Raw genomic sequence first — 20400 nt, forward strand, 5'->3', positions numbered from 1 at the left:
TGAGCAAATCTCTATCACATATAATGGTCCCCAAATATAGCTCATTCAATGGGATTTTTAGCAGGTTTTATTATGCTCCAGACGTTTGATACTTAAGGTTTGTTCAAATCATTGACCCTAATGCTGAGTAGCAGCAATGGTGGGGCTTGTCTTAAAACGCAATAAATAATAAATAGAGCATCGCCATTACACAAGGTAAATATGTGGGGTTAAGCCCATGTGTGGGCAGGTCTGTCTCTCTTCTGTCTGCCTCTCCGCCGCTCCACCAGCCCTAGTTAATCAACATTAGGTATTGTTGTGTAGTACAGCCCAGACAAGGCAGCTCTCTTTGTTTGCCTTAATGTTGGACTAGTGGAGGTTATATTTACTCATTCCCCTCGGCTCCCAGAACACCAGAAGCCCTGAGCCTGCTCTTACACACACACACACACACACGGGGAGCTTGCCCTTAACTAGAGCTGTTGACTTCATGCTAATAAGTTCATACAAATTTTCATTTCTGAGGCTCGGGAATGACATTTGCTTTTCTTAATTGCAGGCAGAGCGTTTGAAAGAGGATCAAGTCTCGGAAGACAGACACGACTCCTCAAAGGGACTGACCTTCATCAGCGCAACCAATTATAGCAAATCATTCACCAAAAATTACAGTAAACAAATTTACTTTGTGTAGGTGAGCAGAAGGAATGGGAGGGAGGGGTTGTGCGCGTGCACGAGCAGCGTGCACGAGAGGTGCGAACGGGCCCATGAGAGGGGCAGTCTGGCAGCTGCGGCCTGAGATCACCACGCATTGCCTCGGAATTCGCAACGCTCCCCCCCATCCCGGAGAATGGGCTGCCAGAGCGCTCCCCCTCTGCCGCGGAGCATTTGCATACATTCTGCGTGAATATAGAGAGGGAACATGTGTTGAATGGAAAGCATAAAGGAGTGAATTACACAGCCTGTGTTCGTCAGCTAATGATATACGTGCGAAATGCACTCAAGCAGATGATGGAAATTGGAAAAAGCAGAAATGCTCTATGGCAGCCGGCAGAGGCCAAGTTCAACACTCCACTAGGAAGTGACGGGCAGGAACGTGTTTTAACAAGCGAGAACAATTTAGTGGGCGATACGTCTTTCTGGCTAGGTTCAGAATAGCATAATAACATTACATATATCTTCAACACAGTGTTTAAAAATGAATCACAGTCACAATCGTCTTCCATCATCTATTATTATTCATTAACTCGAAAAAATAGAACAAAAATAACTATATTAATTTCCACAATTATGGTTAGGATTTTAAATAAAAAAGGGATAGTTCACACAAAATAAAAAATATGAATAACAAATATCAAATATATACATAGTTAAAATAAAATAATAATAAAAAAAAATAAAGCTCTTTAAAATATTTTTTTTGTGTCCTTTCAGAATTAAATTTAAGAGCGTAGTATTCAGCAAGAATGTGAAATGATTAAATCAATAATGCAAAAAGGCACATGTGTTAATTTGCATTCATCCACACATGCATGTGTAAAATCTGTCAAAAAAAATCTTGTGGCATCCACCACAATTCTTTACGCTCTCTAAAATCGCTGGCTTTGTTTCCGCAGGCTTCCTCCGCCTCAAGTGGACGGTCAACAAGAAAAATTACGTGCGCATGTGCGAGCCGATTTTCCTGTGTGTATTGTTTACAGAACACCACGTCGCCCGGCGTGAAGCTTTAATCAGACTGGAATCGTCTTCCATGGCAACATGGCGGCCGCCGTGTTTGTCACCTTCTTACTCGCACGCCCCAATATTGAGGCACTCTAACAGGTCCCATCCTGCCTGCTGCAACCTTCCTTTGTTCCAGCGCGTAAAACGTCTTGTAATTGTGCAAGGGATGTCCAGATGGCAGGCTGATCCCAGCGCTGATGGGATTAGAGCTCTTACCTCACGTCGGCCCATCTGTCCTCTCTAACTGGCTACTGCCGCACAGACGCTGGCCGCTCGTCTTTATTGCATAAACCTAACAACATTACCGCCACTTGGTATGCAAATCAGCCCGGAGCTGTAGGCCCAGAACCAGAGGGGGTGTGTGCTGAGTGAGAGAGACTTTCTCTCCTCTTCCTCTTTTACACCCTGTAGTTTTTTGCTTTCGTTCAATTAACGCTAGACGGCATCGCTGCGTTCTTAAAACTGGCGAACGCTCGTGTGTTAAGAGCATTTGGGGGTTGCGGCTTGTGTATGTTGTGCCTGCGCAGATGGGGCCGTTTGGACACGAGCGTGTGCACGTCTGTGTGAATTTGTACATATGTTTCCGTGTGGCGTATCTAAATGGCGCTAACGCAAAAGAAACCCTCCTATAGTGCGTCCCGGCCTCTCTCTCATCCCTCAGGTTTCAATCTCCAGCTGTAAATAATGAAAGGGGTTTGGAGAGCCAGTGAGGGCAGAGTAAATTCACTGTCCGGGAAAATTCGGCCGAATTAGATGATTAGATAAAAGTGTGAGGGGAAACGGTAAGACCTCCCCCTGCACGGCAGGTCTCTTACTGGCTTTGGAGCTTTTTCAGCTAGAGTTTATCACTTTTTAAGAATGTGTTTCTAATACACACCATACCGTTTCTCCAGCCTGGAGTCGCCCGTAAACATGGATGAATTTATATTTTACGACTGTATATCCTCTACATGTGTGCGAGCTGTTCCACACAAGGGTGGAAAAGAGATGACAGGCTGGACCTTGTTCTAGTTTAAACGCTTCTGCGAAAAGTCAAACCGAGGAAACCGAGAAGTCTTAAACGTTCAGCCGTGTTTCGAGAAGTTATTAAACACTTAGTTTGGAGTGTTCTGCGACTGTCAGAGGCTCCTCTCTTTTCATTTTAACAGCCCCCTGGTCACCTTTAAAGGGGCAGATATTAGAAAGGTAGCTGTAATATTCGCCAAGACCCAAATTTGCCATCAGGGGCGGGTGAAACAGCGGGTAACTAAGTGGTGTGTGCGCAGGCGGTGGGTGATTAAGGAGGAGGTGAACTTTTAAAACAGCCGGATATTTAAAAGCGTCGTCGGGAATAGCACAACCACTTGTTACAGTGCTGTCAGAGATCACAGAGGGAATGAATTCGATCAAGAACTTACCAATAACATCATGTGGTACTTAAAGACAAGTTTAAAAGAATCTAGGGAGAAATTTGCCATATTTTTAGGATTCAGAAACTATAAAAGTCACCCGTCTTCCATACATTTACACGTATGCGTTTGGCAGACAATTTATTTCAAGGCACATTTACGTTTCGTGCGCTCCCTGGGATCAAACGCATGCTCAACCAAGACAAAATCGATTCTTTCTCTATAAATGAGTGTAATTTTATGTATTTTTATATTATGAAAACAGCATTTAGTAGAGATTAGACAATTATAAGCATATAGCTTGTAGTTCAATTGGTAGAGCGTTGCGTTGGCAAAAGGTTGTGGGTTCGATACTCATGGAACACGTACACTGATAAAATGTCGCTTTAGCCGAATGCAAAAATGTAAATGTAAATATACTGTGTATGGACGATAAATAGAAAAGATTCATATCAAATACTTTTTTCATACTGTGCACCGGCACACAATCAAAGCTCATGAAAAATATACTGATTGTAAACACAAGATTAAGAAAAAAAAGCGCTGTGTAAAGCTGCTGCAGCGTTTGGGATGGGCTGTGTTTTTTCTTTCATTCTGTCTTAAGGTCTCATGGGACGGAGGCAGACAAGGGGAGAGGCCTCAACCTTCTTAATTGCTCTCCTAATTAAAGGCGGTTGCTAAGGAAAACACACCTACTATCAAGCCACTACAGCGAAGACACAAACAATAAGTCAGGATAGCAAACACTTCAACGCTCAGGGCGCAAACCTTCAATTACCACGCTCCTATTAACGCAAGAAGCCCATAAATAAAAAACAAATATTTTGCGGGTTTTGCAGGGAATCTGCGTGCTTTCTCGAGCATCATTAAATATTACTGGTGCTTGGGTTGATATGGTAATCACGGACTGATTAAGACAAAGGAAATACCAATGTTGTGTTTTTAAATGAGCGGAGATTATGTTGTGTTTTAATGATTGCTTAGCTCAAAGATCAGAGTGCTGAGGAGATGAGAAAATGTAAGCGCTCGAATTGAACCCATGTCTAGCCAACAGAAACTGAATTTTCAGTGACTTGCGCTAGGTTTACAATAATCCAAAAAATCACTACAGGATCAAGCAATAATTTGGATAACTTTTTCAGTGTCAGTCTCCTTAAGAACCCTGAACAAGGACAGCTTTAATTAATGTGGCCCAAATCATTCACAAAAATTCTCACAATATCAAAACATATGTAAAAAAACAGAGCACAGCTAAACTAAATCTAACTAAAAGTTCAATAGAGAAGGTGTGAATGAATGTTCTCTAAAAGGTTAACCAGCATGTTGCTACTTAAGCTTTGCTGTTCTTGTTTCAGGAGTGGATGTGGATGACTAAAAGAACGTGAGCTAAAATGGGAGGAAAGAGAGAAAGTAGGAAATGAAAGCTCTGCAAATGAAAGTGTAATGGAAAATGTGCCTACCATGCTCCAGATAAGGAGTGGCCGTACCTTCTGAGGGATCTAGACGGCGGGCTCTTCGGCCGTGTTTTGAGTTGTTGTGGACGAACATGTTGTCCGACACGGCCAACACGTGACCGTCCACATTAACCGTTGTCGATACAACGACCTGTGGAGAAAAGCAATATAAATATTGAATAAATATTCACATTTAAGTCTTTAAAACTAAATGATGTCAATAGGGTTTTCAAAGTTGAACATTAAAATCACATTTTTTATCTAGCTGAAAATGTGGATTTAGCATGGACAGCCCCTTAAAACAAAGTGATTTGTTCAGTGTCCAAGGTGCATCGTGTCTGTTAATGACCAGAGGCTGTTTTGTGTCCTTAAAGGCCAGACACAAAAAACACATCTGAGGGTTTCTGTAGGGTCTTTATCAGTAAACCATGGCTCTTTTCTAAGCTAGCTCTTTGTTGTCAGTCTTATTCTCTAGAATATCAACACAAGGCGGCTTTTGGCCTGTGGTGTCGAGTCGGCATGAGAGCAGGTCTCATTGCAGTTAGCACATGAACCCGGAGTGTTTCTGATCAGTCGGGTCCTTTGGTGACAGACACACACGTGGCTTTGATTCATTTGTCTCCTCCATAAAGGCTCCGCACCTTCGAAACAATAACCTCAACCACATTTGCTTCTCCGGAGCTTGAACCTGTGCCCACTGTTTATTTACCAAGCCAAGCAGGAGGGAGCGAAACAAGGTAAAAGTTGTTAGTTTTCGCAGTTATCCTGGGTTTGGTGGAACAAGTCCTCGGGGGATTCGCGTTATTAAAACAATAAGTGATATCGCTCTAATCCGAAAAAGAGTCGGTTTTCACACCTTGAGCAACAAAAGATGACGCAAGCGGTTTGTGTACGCTGGCACGCCGTTTGATTATAAATGGCCGAGCCAGAATCGGCTACTGTTACCACAGAACTCAAATCTGCTTAGCAGGTTCCTAATGAAAAGGTTTACTTAAAATAATCAAACTAGTGGAAAATTCAACATGTTTTGAAGGAAATGGGTCTTTAAACACTGAGCGACCTAAATATGGGAAAACGATAATCTACCAAATCTTTGTTAAATATATATGAATGTCATTAAGAATCTATTTAAATCATTTTCTATGAAACCTAAAATCATATTCACCACGAAGGTGGAAAATGTTTAACATCGTCTTATTTTAGCTAAATTGCAATAGATTCTCCAAACGAATGACCAGGATTCAACTCTATATAAAGCCCATTTCATTTCTCATTTGAAGAATATAATTAACCTTTGTAAGAAGAAGAGCTCCTATTTCCTATTTAAAGGGGACACTTGGGCGGTAACAAGAGTGCGTTTTAGATAAAGGACGAGAGGCTTGTCTGAGAAGGACCAGCCAAGCCCTTGTCAATCAAAGGCAGCCCTCCATTTTGAAGCGCTTGGCTTTTTACAAAAGGCTACAATTAGTGTTTAATCTGCCACTTAAGGTGAACAGAAGAGAGGGAGAGTCTCTCATCTACTCCAGCGGCCATTAGCAGTCTCTCAAACACAGCCCCGGGCCCGCGAATCGCTGGCTCACCACATTACATCGATCTATAGATTTATTGATCGGCTGTTTTATCGTATTAGTCGCAGACGGCCCGAGATGGAGGGGGGTCTGAGAGCGACGGACCCTCGAAAAAGAAAAGAGAATTTGAGAAGAGCCTCTCAGCAGGAAGGAAAGCCTTTTCGTTGTTGTTGTTGATGTGTTTACTGAAGAGGCCTTCAAATACAGTTGCATTTAGAGAATGAGGGTCATTTAGCATCTGAATGGGAAGAGGGGTTGAAAGGGGAAGCCTGGGTGTGGTGGGGGGTCCGGGGTGGAACTGAGGAGTCACATTTTGGATTTTTATCATTTCTACACGGTCAGAAGTCACAAGTGAGGTTGAGAGCCGAGGCATGTTCACACCAAACATGATGATGTAATTTTAGGAATAAAAACATCACAATGACACAAAACATAAAGTAAATTGTTCACTCTAATAAATCTGCAATGTATTTGCAAAAATGTTGTTAAAAATGCAATTTGGTGTAAATAGGCCATTATGGCTAAACTAATACTTCCTATAAAATAATAAAAAATTATAATGACAATCTAAATAAAATATATAAAAAAATACGAAAAACAACCTTGCATCTGAATTGAAAGTGAATTTTAAAACAGAATGAATTTTCAGGTTCATTATAAGAGATACATATAATGCCCTAAATAGTGATGTTCTCCTCAGTGCTGGAAAGGGGAAAACAGCGAAAAAAACAGCAAGGGAGAGTCGGACAGGGAAACAGGGAGGAGAAATGGAATAGCAAATGGGGGAGGACAGAGACCCCAAAAGCATGACCTTGCCATGAGATCATGGGTAAGGAACATAAATGAAATTTATTCTGGAGGTGGCATTTAGCTTAGCGGAGCAGAGTTTAAGGGTTACCGCTTCAAGAAAGATGTCTTGTTAATGGACTCTGCTCATGGACTGACAGCTGTCTCCACCTCAGCTCATTTGTCTATCAGGTTGGTGCTTTGGGTTCTTCTGATATTTCCAAAGAAGCAACGTCATTGCAAGCTATCCCGGTGGTGTTATTGAAATGCTTTTAAATAAAAATGCAGAACATGTTCAGAAGCCTTAAGAAATGTTTTGAGATCACATAAGATGCCACAAGCAGACAGTCCATCCAACCATAGAAGTGGAAAAAGGGTTTGAGGTTAGAGTGGGATTAGTATGGCTCTCCTCACACACACACTTCAAGGTGGTAAGCCAGAGGAAGTGTAAATAGGTTGAAAACCCAGACATGCTGTTACAGCGAGAGAAAGAGGTTCAGTGACTTTATCTCGGGGAGGCACATCTGCGGTGACGGATGTTTCTTCTAGCCTGCGTGGAGACAGAAAGGACACTTCCTCTCACGCCGGCTCTGACCTTCTGCTCTGGACGCATGGATCAATATCAGTGAAGACACTTGACGTTTCAAAGCATGAAAAATGAAAGTTTTGCGAGCGGCACCAACGCTGCTGTCTGCTTGAAGATACATCTATATAACCACAAGTATATAAACACTCCACAGAAGCACTGGGTTAAGCGGACCTGTCACACACCATAATGAAGCTCAAGGCTGAGGCCTTTCTTTCAACTGGATCTCTTGATGATATTTAAGAACATAAATGTAAAAGATTATACAGAACCCTATATATTATATATGTACAGTACAAGTATATATATATAGGGTTATTAATATATATATATATATATATATATATATATATATATATATATATATATATATATATACAGTATATATACATTTATACTGTATGTACATACTTTTACATACAGGTTTAATAACATAAGTTATATATAAGGTACTTTTTGATAGATTTGAGGGGTTAAGTGTATTTATTTGGGGACAGATGTTGGGACTGTGCTTTATCCAGGATCCTGACAAGATCCTGAAATCCCATTAAACTACATCTACAAAGTAAAACAGCACACTGCTCTGTTTTTAACATTAAAGCGTGTGTGTGTGTGTGTGTGTAAGGAGAGAAAGAAAACATTACCTGGAATCTGCGCATGTCTCGTGGGTTTCCTGCATTCTTGAGACAGTTCTGATTACACTTTAGGAAGAATTTCAAGAAGAATCTGAAAGAGAAAACAGAACAGGAAATCTCCACGTTAGACAATCAATCTGGTACAAAACAGTCTCACACGGGGCAAAAACTCACACGGAACGAATCGATACCACCAAAACACCACAGATACGCAGTTCACAGCGGTGCAGCCGTTCTCAGAAGGCGCACAAAAGCGTGATCAAACAGACAGCTGGACTCACCTTGTTCCTAAACAATTCCCATCAGAGTAATGATCATTAATGTTTTGTTCCTCACCCTCCCACGACCTCCCCGTCTCACTGTTTTTCAGTCTGTCCGTGCGGCTGACGCATCCAAATCCCACAGTTCCCCACAGAACCCATCTGCCCATCACTGACAGAAAGTCAGTTAATATTCGCCTCCCCCTTCTTTGCCTGTTCTACTCTGTAATTAAGGCCTAACGTGCTCAATGGGGAGGTAAAGCAGCACACCTGAGCCCTGCTCATCACAGACGACGACCGGAGAACGGGGTAACGGGCCGCAAACTTACAGTCCTGTTAGACAATTAGACACACCCCGCCACCAGGACAACAGCACCCGGTAATTATTGAGCAAATTACTAACTGCATAATCTGTTCGGCAAATGTCACATTCACGTGAGAGTCAGAGCAGTACCCGTCGGACACAAAAATACACACACACCTTGAGAACTCAAATCTGCCGTTTTGAAGAGGTGAAGTCTTATTATTAAGAGTCATTCACGAGATGTGTTGAGAAGGAAGACAGATAAGAGAGCTTAAGGAGAAGTTGAAAGGAAGAGGATGATACAGCTGGTGCAACATCGTAGGCAATGGACACTTGGAAATGGAAGAAATTGAATGCAATGTGGCGGCTATGGGAAATCAGTTTAAAGAGACGAACAACTTTCTGATAGACACATTGCACATGAAAAGTTTTGATTCCAGAACCGAAAATATAGTAACGGTTTCACTTATTTCAATATTTTCCCATTCAAATAAATTGGAACATTCTGCCATCATGGCAACCAAATCAACTGAATTCTTGTCCCCTCATCTCCCGTCCAGCCCCAGCAGGTGGCAAATGTGTATTTGTATATGGATGTCCATGTACACCAATATTTACCCCGGAACTCCACCCGAGAGGGCTGCACGGACGCATTAAAGGTCCTGCACATCACGATGTCATGCATTGCAGATTGTGTCCGCTGTTGAGATAACGCATGTATTTCACTGGGTAAACAGCGCGCGCGTGCATGTTGAAGTCACTTATTCGGACGTTCCAATGGGACGGCGAGCCGAGCAATACATCACTGTGTGAAATGACATCCGCAACCCTGAACCCTCTCCACTTCCAATTCTCATTTATATACAGTCGGCCTTTCCTCGCGACGGGGCGGGGATGTCGAGGATTGAGACAGATTGAGGAAAAAGTAGGAGAAAGAACAAGCCCCGGAGGTGGCCTTGGTACTTTCAGAAATTTTAAGCGACCGACGGCGATAAAAAATGATTTCGGGGTGGGTGTGAAGAAAGATGGCCCTCATAACGCCCGGAAGACAAGAATGGGTGTTTGTCGTCATTAGAACATTAGCTTTAATTGTCTACACTGTGTGTATGGTGGATGTCGGACAGGCCATTATCAGAATGAGTATTATGAGGTGTAATTCGCGGGCCCTGTTTTTATTTCCCTGTAGAGCTGTAATGTTTCACAGCAGGTATCAGAGTAAATCAAGCCTGAAATATAGCCTTTATTTACCTCTCTCTCTTTCTCATTTCAATCGCTCTATAGCTGCCAACAAATGGATTCGCACGCATGTACACAGGTGGACGAATCATGCTACAGTTATTGTGGACGGTACCAATAGAGAGATCTTACATTCGTAGAAACAACAAAAATTGTTGCGGAGGTTAATGCATGCACTTTTATCAGCTTCGTATCAGCTTTTATGCTTAACTTTTTAAAGTTGGCCATTATAGTTATTAATAAAGTTATTTTACCTATTTAAAACAATTCTAGATACTTTGACCTCCCGTGCTCGTGTGAGAGATGCAGGTGTGCATGTCCATTTCCCATCCCTCGCCCAAATCAGAAAAAAACCTCTGCAAACACCCCAATACACTCGCTCGCAATTAACGTCAAAGAAAATTGAATTAAATTCCAAATAAATGAAACAGGAACAGGCTAACGTGTACAAGTACTCAAAAACACACAAACAGACCCACGCGCACTAAACGGCCACTCATTAAGAGCCCGTTCAGCGTCCACGCGCTCGCTTAGGGTCTGTTTACCTCCGAGTTTGATAAAGTGAATTTCTGAACTGAATCATATTCAGCTGTCCACAACAGCACCGTCATTTTGTCTGAATTAGGAGCTGTTTCGCTTCCGCTGTACAGGGATCGGGTAAATTAGTCCTTTGTGAAAAGGCGAGCAATTACGGCCGCACGCTTCTCTCTCTAAATGGCTCCAGAACTTTGCGGCGATGTTGGGACCGTCGGAAATAAAGAAGGCAGTTAAATAGTCATTTAATGGAATATCAAGGCGAACGCGGCATTAGATGCAGGCGAGAAGAAAAAAAATCAACTGCAATTATGTTTGATTAAAGCTATCCTTCTCAATAATCAGCGTTTGTGACAGGACACGGGACTCTAGTGGCCTTTGGGTGCCATGGAGATGTTGAGCAATATTAAGGCCAATAAAGGAGTATTAGCATAGCTAATTATGGAAGAGCTGTAGCAGGGAAAGGGGACCTCTGTGTATTGTAACACGCAAAATAATTGGCCCAGGCAGTTATCAATTACAAGAGACACGAATTTGGTTTGTCGGAGGAAGAAAAAAAAAGACGTGTTTAATTTCGAGTCAGAGACCCTCCTCGCTTTTGTTCTCAACCAGAGGCCAACGTTCCGACTCTGCAACTTGTCGACAAATCTGTGTTAAAATGATCACAAAGTAATTAATACAACCCGTCCTTCACCGCACGGTCTGACCAGAGGGGCTGGAGTCTTATGATGTGATGGGGGGCTCGTCGTTTGAAAGGACTTTGGCTTCACAGGCCGAGGTAATTGAGAGGAAAAAAGGAGTACGTTTCAAGCACATCAGCTCAATAACAGCCCTTAGCTCTTATCTTAACCCGAACCATCATTGGATCGTTTTCCTGGCCTCATTCAAAGAAGCCGCCCCTCCCCACCTCTCCGTTAACTAATCCCACTTCATTCGGCACAAAAGACGCGAAAACAGATAAATGCAGGGGGCGATTGTGCCGTCACATAAGCCCGTCATTACCTTGCCTCGTGGAAATTACTGCTTTGACATTACTTGCAGATGACATACTGCGGCAGAACACGGTTCTCTTAAAATGAGATAAATATAAGAATTAACATCAAATTAGACAGTCGTTGACAGAGAAGAGTAAACTGAAAAAAATGTGGACACATAAAACTGTTGGGTAAATAAACAAATTGAAAATTGTTGGGTTTGTCCTTATTTTATCCAACCATGGGTTGAAACATGGCTCACAAATATATGGGTCAAATGGTGTGACGGATAAATAAAACAACAATAAGGATAAATCCCTAGATTATACATATTAATCATCTAAAATAACAGCTGAAAATTTGTTTTCTAATTTTTTGTCACGTCATAGGACGCATGGTACGGTATATTTGTCAACTACCCATATCGATAAAATAAAGATAAATAAAAATATAAATAACAACTTATATGGGATGAACTTGATTGAGCGCAGACTTTTAAACACAAAAATTTCAATTTTGGGGAAAATGGGTTTATGCTGGTTCCTAACTAAAATGATGTTGTATTTAGACAACAAAGAAAAAGATGCTGGTGTTATTTGTGTCGTCCCAAGACAGATATGTGGATGTAAAGAGAGGTAAAGAAATACAATGGCAGATGGGAGCGTGTGTGTGTGCGCGAGCGGTCAGTGTGGACACTAATTGCTGTTCAGGCGTTAATGGTTAGGGCACAGCTGTGTGTCTGTGCTGAGTATTGATCACCAAGCAACTTTAGCTGATCAGACCCCAGCCAGCCAGCCAGACAACACACACACACATACCATACATGAGAACATTCTGCTGATTCCAGGTCCAGAAGCTGAGACGATACACAGGTCAATACAGATCGCATTTCCAAAAAGCACAAGCTTTGTGTGTCAGCTCTCGCTTCTGATTGGCCGACAGGTTTGATTGCCTCAGATTTTTAACGAATGACTATATTTCTATTTAATGAGTGATAAAACATACAACACTCGTCTCTTGTGCGAAGGTTAAAATAGTCGGAGAAAATATGTTTCGGTCAGAGTTCATGCCCTGTGTATGGAGAAAACAACCCGAACAGGTGAAATCTAACCATTTTACAGTCAAGTCCCTGCAAAGGTTGATATCTGAGCATCTGCCTACACATAATTCTGCCAGGAGTGTTTTTTAGGACACATGTTCTTGTCATATGTGTATGTATGCGTTCTCTCCCTCAGGCAGACTGCTGGTCTTCTCTCTATATCGCTTCTCTCCTCTCTAGTTTTTCCTAATGTGTAACATGCCTCTGACATTATTTCCCCAACACCATTTCTGTCAATCACGGCCATTTTGTCTTAGGATGAGGCCTCATTAAACCTCTCTCTCTCTCTCTCTCTCTCTCTCTCTCTCACACACACACACACACACACCTTCATGCACTTCCATTTCCTCTTCCTATCTGTCATTTCCTGGTTTAGGATGTACGGATGCCTGTAACCCAGGTTTCCCATGCCACTTTTACAGTAGCAGGGCGACGGTTGCTAAAACCGTTCCATACGTCATCTTTGTAAAAACGATTTCAACAGAAGTGTTTTAATATATTTTCTCAATTAAACATTTAAATAAACATTCTCAAATAAAATGAAACTTTCAATGAAATAGTTTAGATATATCACATTTGAACTTTCTATAGAACTTATGATGACATAAAGATGATTCTGTGATCTCCAGCCAATCACAAATTCGATAAAATAACAAAAACAAGCTCCATCTTTTACCTCTCTCCTCTGTGTATCCCTACACTCGGCTCTTTGATGTTGGGAATACAGGCTCAAGTTTCCCCGGGAGGAGTTGAAAAAGAGGTGGGGAGTACCGGTGGACCTCACTCTGGCTTCTGATTGGCTAAGAGGGTGACCACACATGTCCAAGGGTGCTGTTGTCTTTACCTGACCTCCTGCTCACTTGCTGATGGATATGTGATCACTATTTTGTTTGTTTCTTTGTTTGTTTTCGCCTTGGCTCTGCATCTCCCCTGCGTTTTTAGCCTCTTTTCTCCCCCGCTCGTCGTACTACCTCCATTACCATCTAAAATTCATACGTTCCCACATTCTTTCAAGACAGGCCTAATTAGGAACTGTCATCTTTGCCGATTTTAATTATTAATTAAAAGCAGGAAGGATAGAGTGAAAAAAGCACATTTCAAATCAGGCCACGGTGGTGCAGAACACACAAGCACGCAGCGTGCGCAAGGCTCGCCTGATGTCTGAAGGCTGTGGTCTCTGTGATGCTGATTAAAAACGTATTAAAACATTATAAATGATTAATGTGGATCCAGTTGTGAGTGGCAGTTATTGGTTTTAACGGAGGTAATGCAGCCTAATGTCACGGGCACATGTGGACCCTTCGTCCATATCATTATTCCTGCACATCAACAACACACAGAGAGAGAGAATGTTACATCACAATGTTTTCAAGCCATCGATCAGAGATGCCGAGAGTGCAGAGGTGCCGTTATTTGTCCCCAGACAGGAGGCGGGTGACGGGCACTTACAGATCTCAATAATGGACAGGAGCGGGTCACTTTGCAGAACCTTTGCTTTGACAAAATTGAGTCTTCAACAACAACTATAGATCAGAAATGAGACCTCTTTGATATCTCAATGGTGCTCAGGCTGGCAAAGACCCAAATATTTATACAACTATTAAGCCTCGACTTTGTCTCAGATGTGATAAAAAAGTCCTATTTATGACTTAATTTATAAATACACGAGTCAGACATGTCACAAATCGTTGACATACAGTTAAAGTTGGAAAGGTGATTCTTGTGGATAGCACCGGTCAGAAAAAGCCTTGAAATAAGCTGATGAGAAACATTTGAGCTCTCGTGTGAGTCTCTGGAGGAGATATGTAAGAACGCTTGAATCTTTTCTCAGGAGAGAAATCTGAGAAGTGAGAGACATAAGTCTCCATTAGCTCTCCATTTAATACCATTGCTGTCTAGGGGAAACAACTGAGATATTAAAGAGATCTCATTTGTGATTATATTTCCCTTTGGGACAGACTGCAATCAAAAATAAATTTTATAGCTCTATACCATTACTGTACGTCAACAATAACCCAACATCCATCTTTACTTATTTTTACTAAGGGACGAAATGATTTTTCCATATTTTAGCATATCGGAGAACTCCATTAAGTCTCATGATCTAAAAAAGAGCAACAATTTATTCCTAATATATAATATATGTTTCTAAAGTGAAGAATGTGGAGAGGCGGTTATCACAGAATGACAGACAGGGTGGTATGGGTTGAGAGCAGGCGGGCGGGCGAGCGGGGGTAAAGGTGCATTAGTGCTATCGAGTCGCCCTGTACACCAAGACAGAGGGGTCAGTCATTAAACGCAAGCGGGTGACATGACAAATGAAGAGAAGCCGGATTAGGTTCCAGGCCATCCAGAGATGATGTGAGGGCCATATTTGTGAAACAATAATGCGGCTGGCAGTGCAGATCCTCGTTTCTGATTCATCTACGGCACATGGCGTAGCTTTGTCAGTCTGCGCGTGGTATAAATTATTCAGTTTGAGAGATGGCAATTACAGGGCCCTGCACAACCAAAATGAATATTTTATAAGGACTAAAACTGCACCGGAATGATTCATACACATACACGCACGTAGCACACACACTGGGATTGTGTGTTTGTACATGGCAGGACCAGAGGCCTTCTGTGCTTTTATATTGTTGACTGAAATCCAGAGAATTCTAATAAGCAAATATATTAGAGGTTTACATTGTCACCGTTTTGCTGGTCGTGCTGGTGGACACATCCCGAGAAAAGGGATTCCGGTACAAGAGTCTTTGGCAAAGAGAGAGAGACAATGTGACAAAATAAACCACATCTAAAAAATATTTTAAATGCCATTCGCAATTCATTTTACTTGCCGACGCATTTATGGAAGAAGGGTAAGCAGACTGGGACCAGGTGATCAGACAAAAAATTATTTTTTGAGCAAATCAAATTAATTTCTTAACATATGACAACTAAGTTTTGTTTATGTTCAACAATCAAATTCAAAGCTCAGAAGAATTTCAATATCTGCACCATTTTAAAAATAAAATGTTGTTTATTAATGCAGAACAGCGCCGTCTCACTCTGACCCCTGTGAATGTTTTTCACGTCTCGCAGTAAGACAGAGAACAGTTAAGTAAGAAAGACGAATAAGCGAAACAAAACAAAACCGAGAGAGAGAGAAAGATAGATACATTGAAAGGCTAATGGAGGCGGATTATACTGCCAGCCTGCCCGGAGCATCGGCCGATAAAGGTTTTGTCTGTTGAGTTTCCTGCAAAAGTCCAGCTTTATAATGCTGAAACAAAAAATAACATTGTTCATGGGGCTTGCAGGAGCAAAGCAACCTGCTTGAATGGGTATTGTGTGAACGGAGGCAATGATACCTAAAGCCTTTGTACAGCAGGGGCTGCTAGGGCCTATGACATCAGCGCGACACAAGCAGGCCTCTGTGCGGCCCGATCGAGCGAGAGCTCAGCATGGTGGGAAAATACGTCAGGAGAATGCTTGTTTTATCTGAGCTTGCACACACACAGTTGTGATGATGGGACACACAAACAGAGGACAACTAATAACCGCTTAATTTCAAAACCGGACAAAATTAATCCCAAAAGCAAAGAAGGCTTAATAAATCATTGTAAGGAAGTCCATGAAGTATCAACTATTTAAATGCCCATAAGATGGAAAAATTACAGGTGAAATTTCTTTATATTACATTTTTCTCTTAGACATAAATTTTAGAGCAATTGGAAATGTATAGGATTCATCTGCATCTCAGATATTCTCTCTGCATAGTTCGAATAGTAAAGAAGAGATCTTTACAATCTGAGCTCAGATTTGTAGTCACCATTTATGAAGATCTCAATAACAAATCCAGATTATTTCACACATTTGTTTTGATTTGATACTGAGCTATCTGAACTATAAAATATTATTCTATTGAAAATTATACAAAATATCAATATACAATTATTATCTACGATCTCATCCAATTCCACATTTTCCTCCAAATAAAAATCAAAGCTCTTTTCTTAGGTGCAACACTTGCGATATTAGATTTTTCTTTTCTGTAGGACCAAACTAAGTGTTTTTTGCACACAGCAACAGATTCAGAATCTAAAGCGAGATACATGTTCAGCGATGGCACTCTGTGAACCGGTGAGATGACAGAATCAGACTTCAACAGTGAAAGGAACGGAGAGAGAATGACAAAGTGCTGGCAGCGCGGCGGGATAAATGGTCTGAAGTGAAATACAGACAGTAGGGAAGTGGAGAAGGAGACATGCATTCCAGAGCTTCTGTCCTTCTGATGCCTGTTACCCGGATATCTGACACCAGCGCTTCTGCCTGTCTGCGCGGGACACATGGGCTTTCAAACAGGGTTATAGGCAAATAATAAGGATGCACACAAGGCTGACATGCAAGCATCCTTTACAACATGGAAAAAAAGAGCAAGACGGGTGGGGAAAACGCTTCTCTCCGTGGAGAAAACAGCGAGATGTCAGGTTGATTTTGTCGAGTGGTGAGGCAAGAGGCAACAGTATTGGCCCCTGTCGTACCCGTCTCAGGTACACAAATGTGTCAGCACGCAAGGAGATGCGGTTCCTTCAGGGGCCGCCAGACGCATGCCAGGGTTTGGTGGGCGCTGAGCTGGAGGGTTATTAAAAGAATCTCGCAGCTCTTACATCGGTATTCAAGTGACAAGAGATGCTTTCTAAACTGCCACTAGAGGGCCTTCAGCTTGACTACAAACTACAGGAACATAAACAAATCAGATTTTTTCAATGATAAAAGGAAATGAGATGGATAGATGGATAGATGGATAGATGGATAGATGGATAGATGGATAGATGGATAGATGGATAGATGGATAGATGGATAGATGGATAGATAGATAGATAGATAGATAGATAGATAGATAGATAGATAGATAGATAGATTCCCTCACGTCTACCAAAGCGGAAAAAGCTGAATCTTGTTACCTATGTACAATAGCGTCGGTCGGGCCCGGGCGTCCCCGGAGGAAACGGCCCCATTAATTGCTCCTGTAAGTGAGGATCCAGCACAGGGTGAGATTCAACACCGACCACTTCATCCAGGAACCCGCTGTCACGGCGGCGGTTCAAGATCCCAAACCATCCCGTGGAAATCGGGAGAATGGATAATGAAAATTTCTTCATGTATAAAATCATCAAAATGCCGTCTGTGTCATTTAGTAGTCTTAAATTAATATACAACCGAACCTTTGGCAAAATTAGCAAGCCCTAGTTTGACATATGATTCCATGATGGAGGGATGAGAGGCAAAAAAAGAGGACAATACGTGACCCACACTCAAATAACCGCAGCGAGAAGCAAACAGAAGATAAATAAAAAAATCTAACAAGCTTGCAATTGAGCCTGGCAATTGAATATCTTTTCACTTATTAACTTTAATACAACAAAAAAAAATCCAATTATGGGCCGATTTTTCGCTGTGTTTATGGTGTGGATTTGTTGATGTAGCCTAACGTTTCCTGTATCTGTCCCTAGCGGATATTAGCGAACTCTCCCTCGGAGAAACAACAGTTTCAGCAAAACACCATGGAGTAATGCAGATATTCACACTTTTAATGACCTCGGGGAGCAAACCCGGTAAGAACCAACCAAAGCACGGACCCCTTAGACAATCCGGCTCCCCTCCTCTGCTGACAGGGCTACAGCGCGCAAATAAAACCCACGTTTGATAAACAAGAGCGCCGCTATGAAATGCAATAATGCTACAATGGACACGCCACTGTAGCCATGCCTCGGGGACCGGCGAAGTCTCGCCTCAACTTTTCATTTCACAATTGGGCCGTCGCATCTTTTTAAACACGCTCGCGTGTATTTAGCAGACGTCGGTTGGGACGATTACGTGAAATCGCGTATGAATTGGCCAATTTGATTGATTTAACAAAACTCGTGACGATTGTAGATTCAACGATGGCCCCAAAAGACACAACATCACCTTTGCTTGTGGGTTCCCATCTGCATCCTCGCAGATTAAACATTCAATTTGTTCCACGAGTACGCCTTCCTTCACAGTACCCTTCTACTGCTGTTATATTTACTATGGGGAAATGACGACACGTGGCGTATTTATCTTCATGACAAATGTGCATCTGAATTCGAAATCACCGTTTGAATGGGGCGCTGATACAGGCCGCCACTAATATGCTTCATGAACTATAAAATTTAGTCAGACGGTACGACTGTATTACTGCCGAGGGCTTCGCACACACCACACACAGTCACATTTTCCTCGTGTTAAGCTCCGGCAGTTGATTCGGCGTGATAGTCATTACGCTTACATGACGGTACAAGTCAGCCTTGTCAGATTTATACCCTCACCTCCGTTTCTGCCTTAATCTCACTCTCAATAAGCTATTTGCACTTGCCGCCTCACGCAGGCAAATTGAAATAGGGTGCAAATTTGCTGGTCTTAAATCCGAACAAGTACAGACAGATATTTTTCACCTGCCTCCCCTCGTTTTCTCACAAGTAAACACAATACAGCATCCCTTTTCATGCGATTCTGCCTCCGGAAAAAAATACGTTTTTCTTCGCTCTCGTTTTCTCTCTACGTTCGCCAGGAGAGAGTAACGCGCTACAAAACAGCTGTCGGCTGAATCCATGAACGCTTGCGTAACTCGACAGAAAACAACATTTCCTCTTTAAAATTATATAAATAAATGTAATAAATCTCGCTGATTGGAATTTGCATGGCAATTATGCTTTCTAAAACACTTAGTGCAATGTAGCGTGCATCCCTTTTTAAAGAAATTATTCCGATGATGGGTCTGGATGTGATATACAAAACAGGTGTTATGAATGGGAATAAAGGTAAGAGTCTAGATCTATTTCCCCAAACACTAGATGACATTTAGCAGACAAAAGCACTTATGTGAGAACTGGACTACACCTGGGAAAAGTTTTCAGAGGAATTAAAACATATTTTGGTGGGAAATTCTTCAAATCATAATGGGATGATATAAACGATCACTTTTTGCACAAACACGCCAACGTGAATGCATTTGGCCATCAATGACAAAATAATCAATCAAACTGAAATAATTTCACTGTTGTCTACACTAGGTGTTATTCTAGATTGAACTTGAGTAAATTGATATAGATGTAGAGGCACTAGACTACCTGGGTCTGTGATGGTACAGATATATGAGGCCCAGACTTTGGCCTTTGACAGCGGTAAAACACAAAGTCAGAGCGGGGTGATTCTGATGTGTGACCTTTGCCCTCTGCAGCTGTTCCACGGAGTGATTTATCTTAATACGCATCCGTCTCTCAGTCAAGTACACCATGACCCAGGGCTGCACCAGCCACCAGAAAACACTTATTTCATAAGACTGACAGAGGCGCGAGGAGAGAGAGAGGGAAGAGAGAGATGATAACCCTGGTCTATTTATCACTGCCCGGTCAAGAAGGTCTGATATGAGGAGATGTGAACAACAGCCGTGTGTTTCAGTGAATGTAAGCAAACTCAAAACAAATGAAAAATATATTGCAATTGTTAGGTTTTTTTAAATAGACGGCACAGAAAAAAAGATGCCGTGTGTGTGTTGGTATGCCCAGTTGTGTGTGTGTGTGTGTGTGTGTGGGGGGGGCTTTAATTGACAGGGTCAAAACCATTAAATGGTTAATTACACCTCACCTATCACTCCGTCCCAAGACGGCAAACACTCGGGTCAAACGGCCCCTGTACTTCTGCACACACGCGAGGAGATTTCTCAGGTTAATCTTTTACAGCGATCTGATTATAGAGTAATCAAAATGCACTACAAATTTACGAGGATAATCAAATATCATTACAGCTGTAATCTGCCAAATACAACAACAAACATTAACACAGACAAATATATCACGCTTTAACGTT

The 20400-nt window shown here is 41.9% G+C and overlaps 1 protein-coding gene across 3 annotated transcripts in view; it reads right to left on the minus strand.

The window, feature by feature from the left end:
* Window positions 1–20400, minus strand: part of ebf3a (EBF transcription factor 3a) — an 86975-nt gene that overhangs the window by 25917 nt on the left and 40658 nt on the right. For all 3 annotated transcript variants that reach the window (XM_079475804.1, XM_079475805.1, XM_079475803.1), the window contains exons 7-8: window positions 8125–8206; window positions 4574–4691 (exon numbers count right to left, since the gene is read on the minus strand). In XM_079475804.1, the coding sequence (XP_079331930.1) occupies window positions 4574–4691; window positions 8125–8206 (200 nt within the window). The remainder of the gene's footprint in view (window positions 1–4573; window positions 4692–8124; window positions 8207–20400) is intronic.

The sequence above is a fragment of the Barbatula barbatula genome (genome assembly GCF_947034865.1).
Source record: "Barbatula barbatula genome assembly, chromosome: 16".
In the NCBI taxonomy this organism is placed as follows: Eukaryota; Metazoa; Chordata; class Actinopteri; order Cypriniformes; family Nemacheilidae; genus Barbatula; species Barbatula barbatula.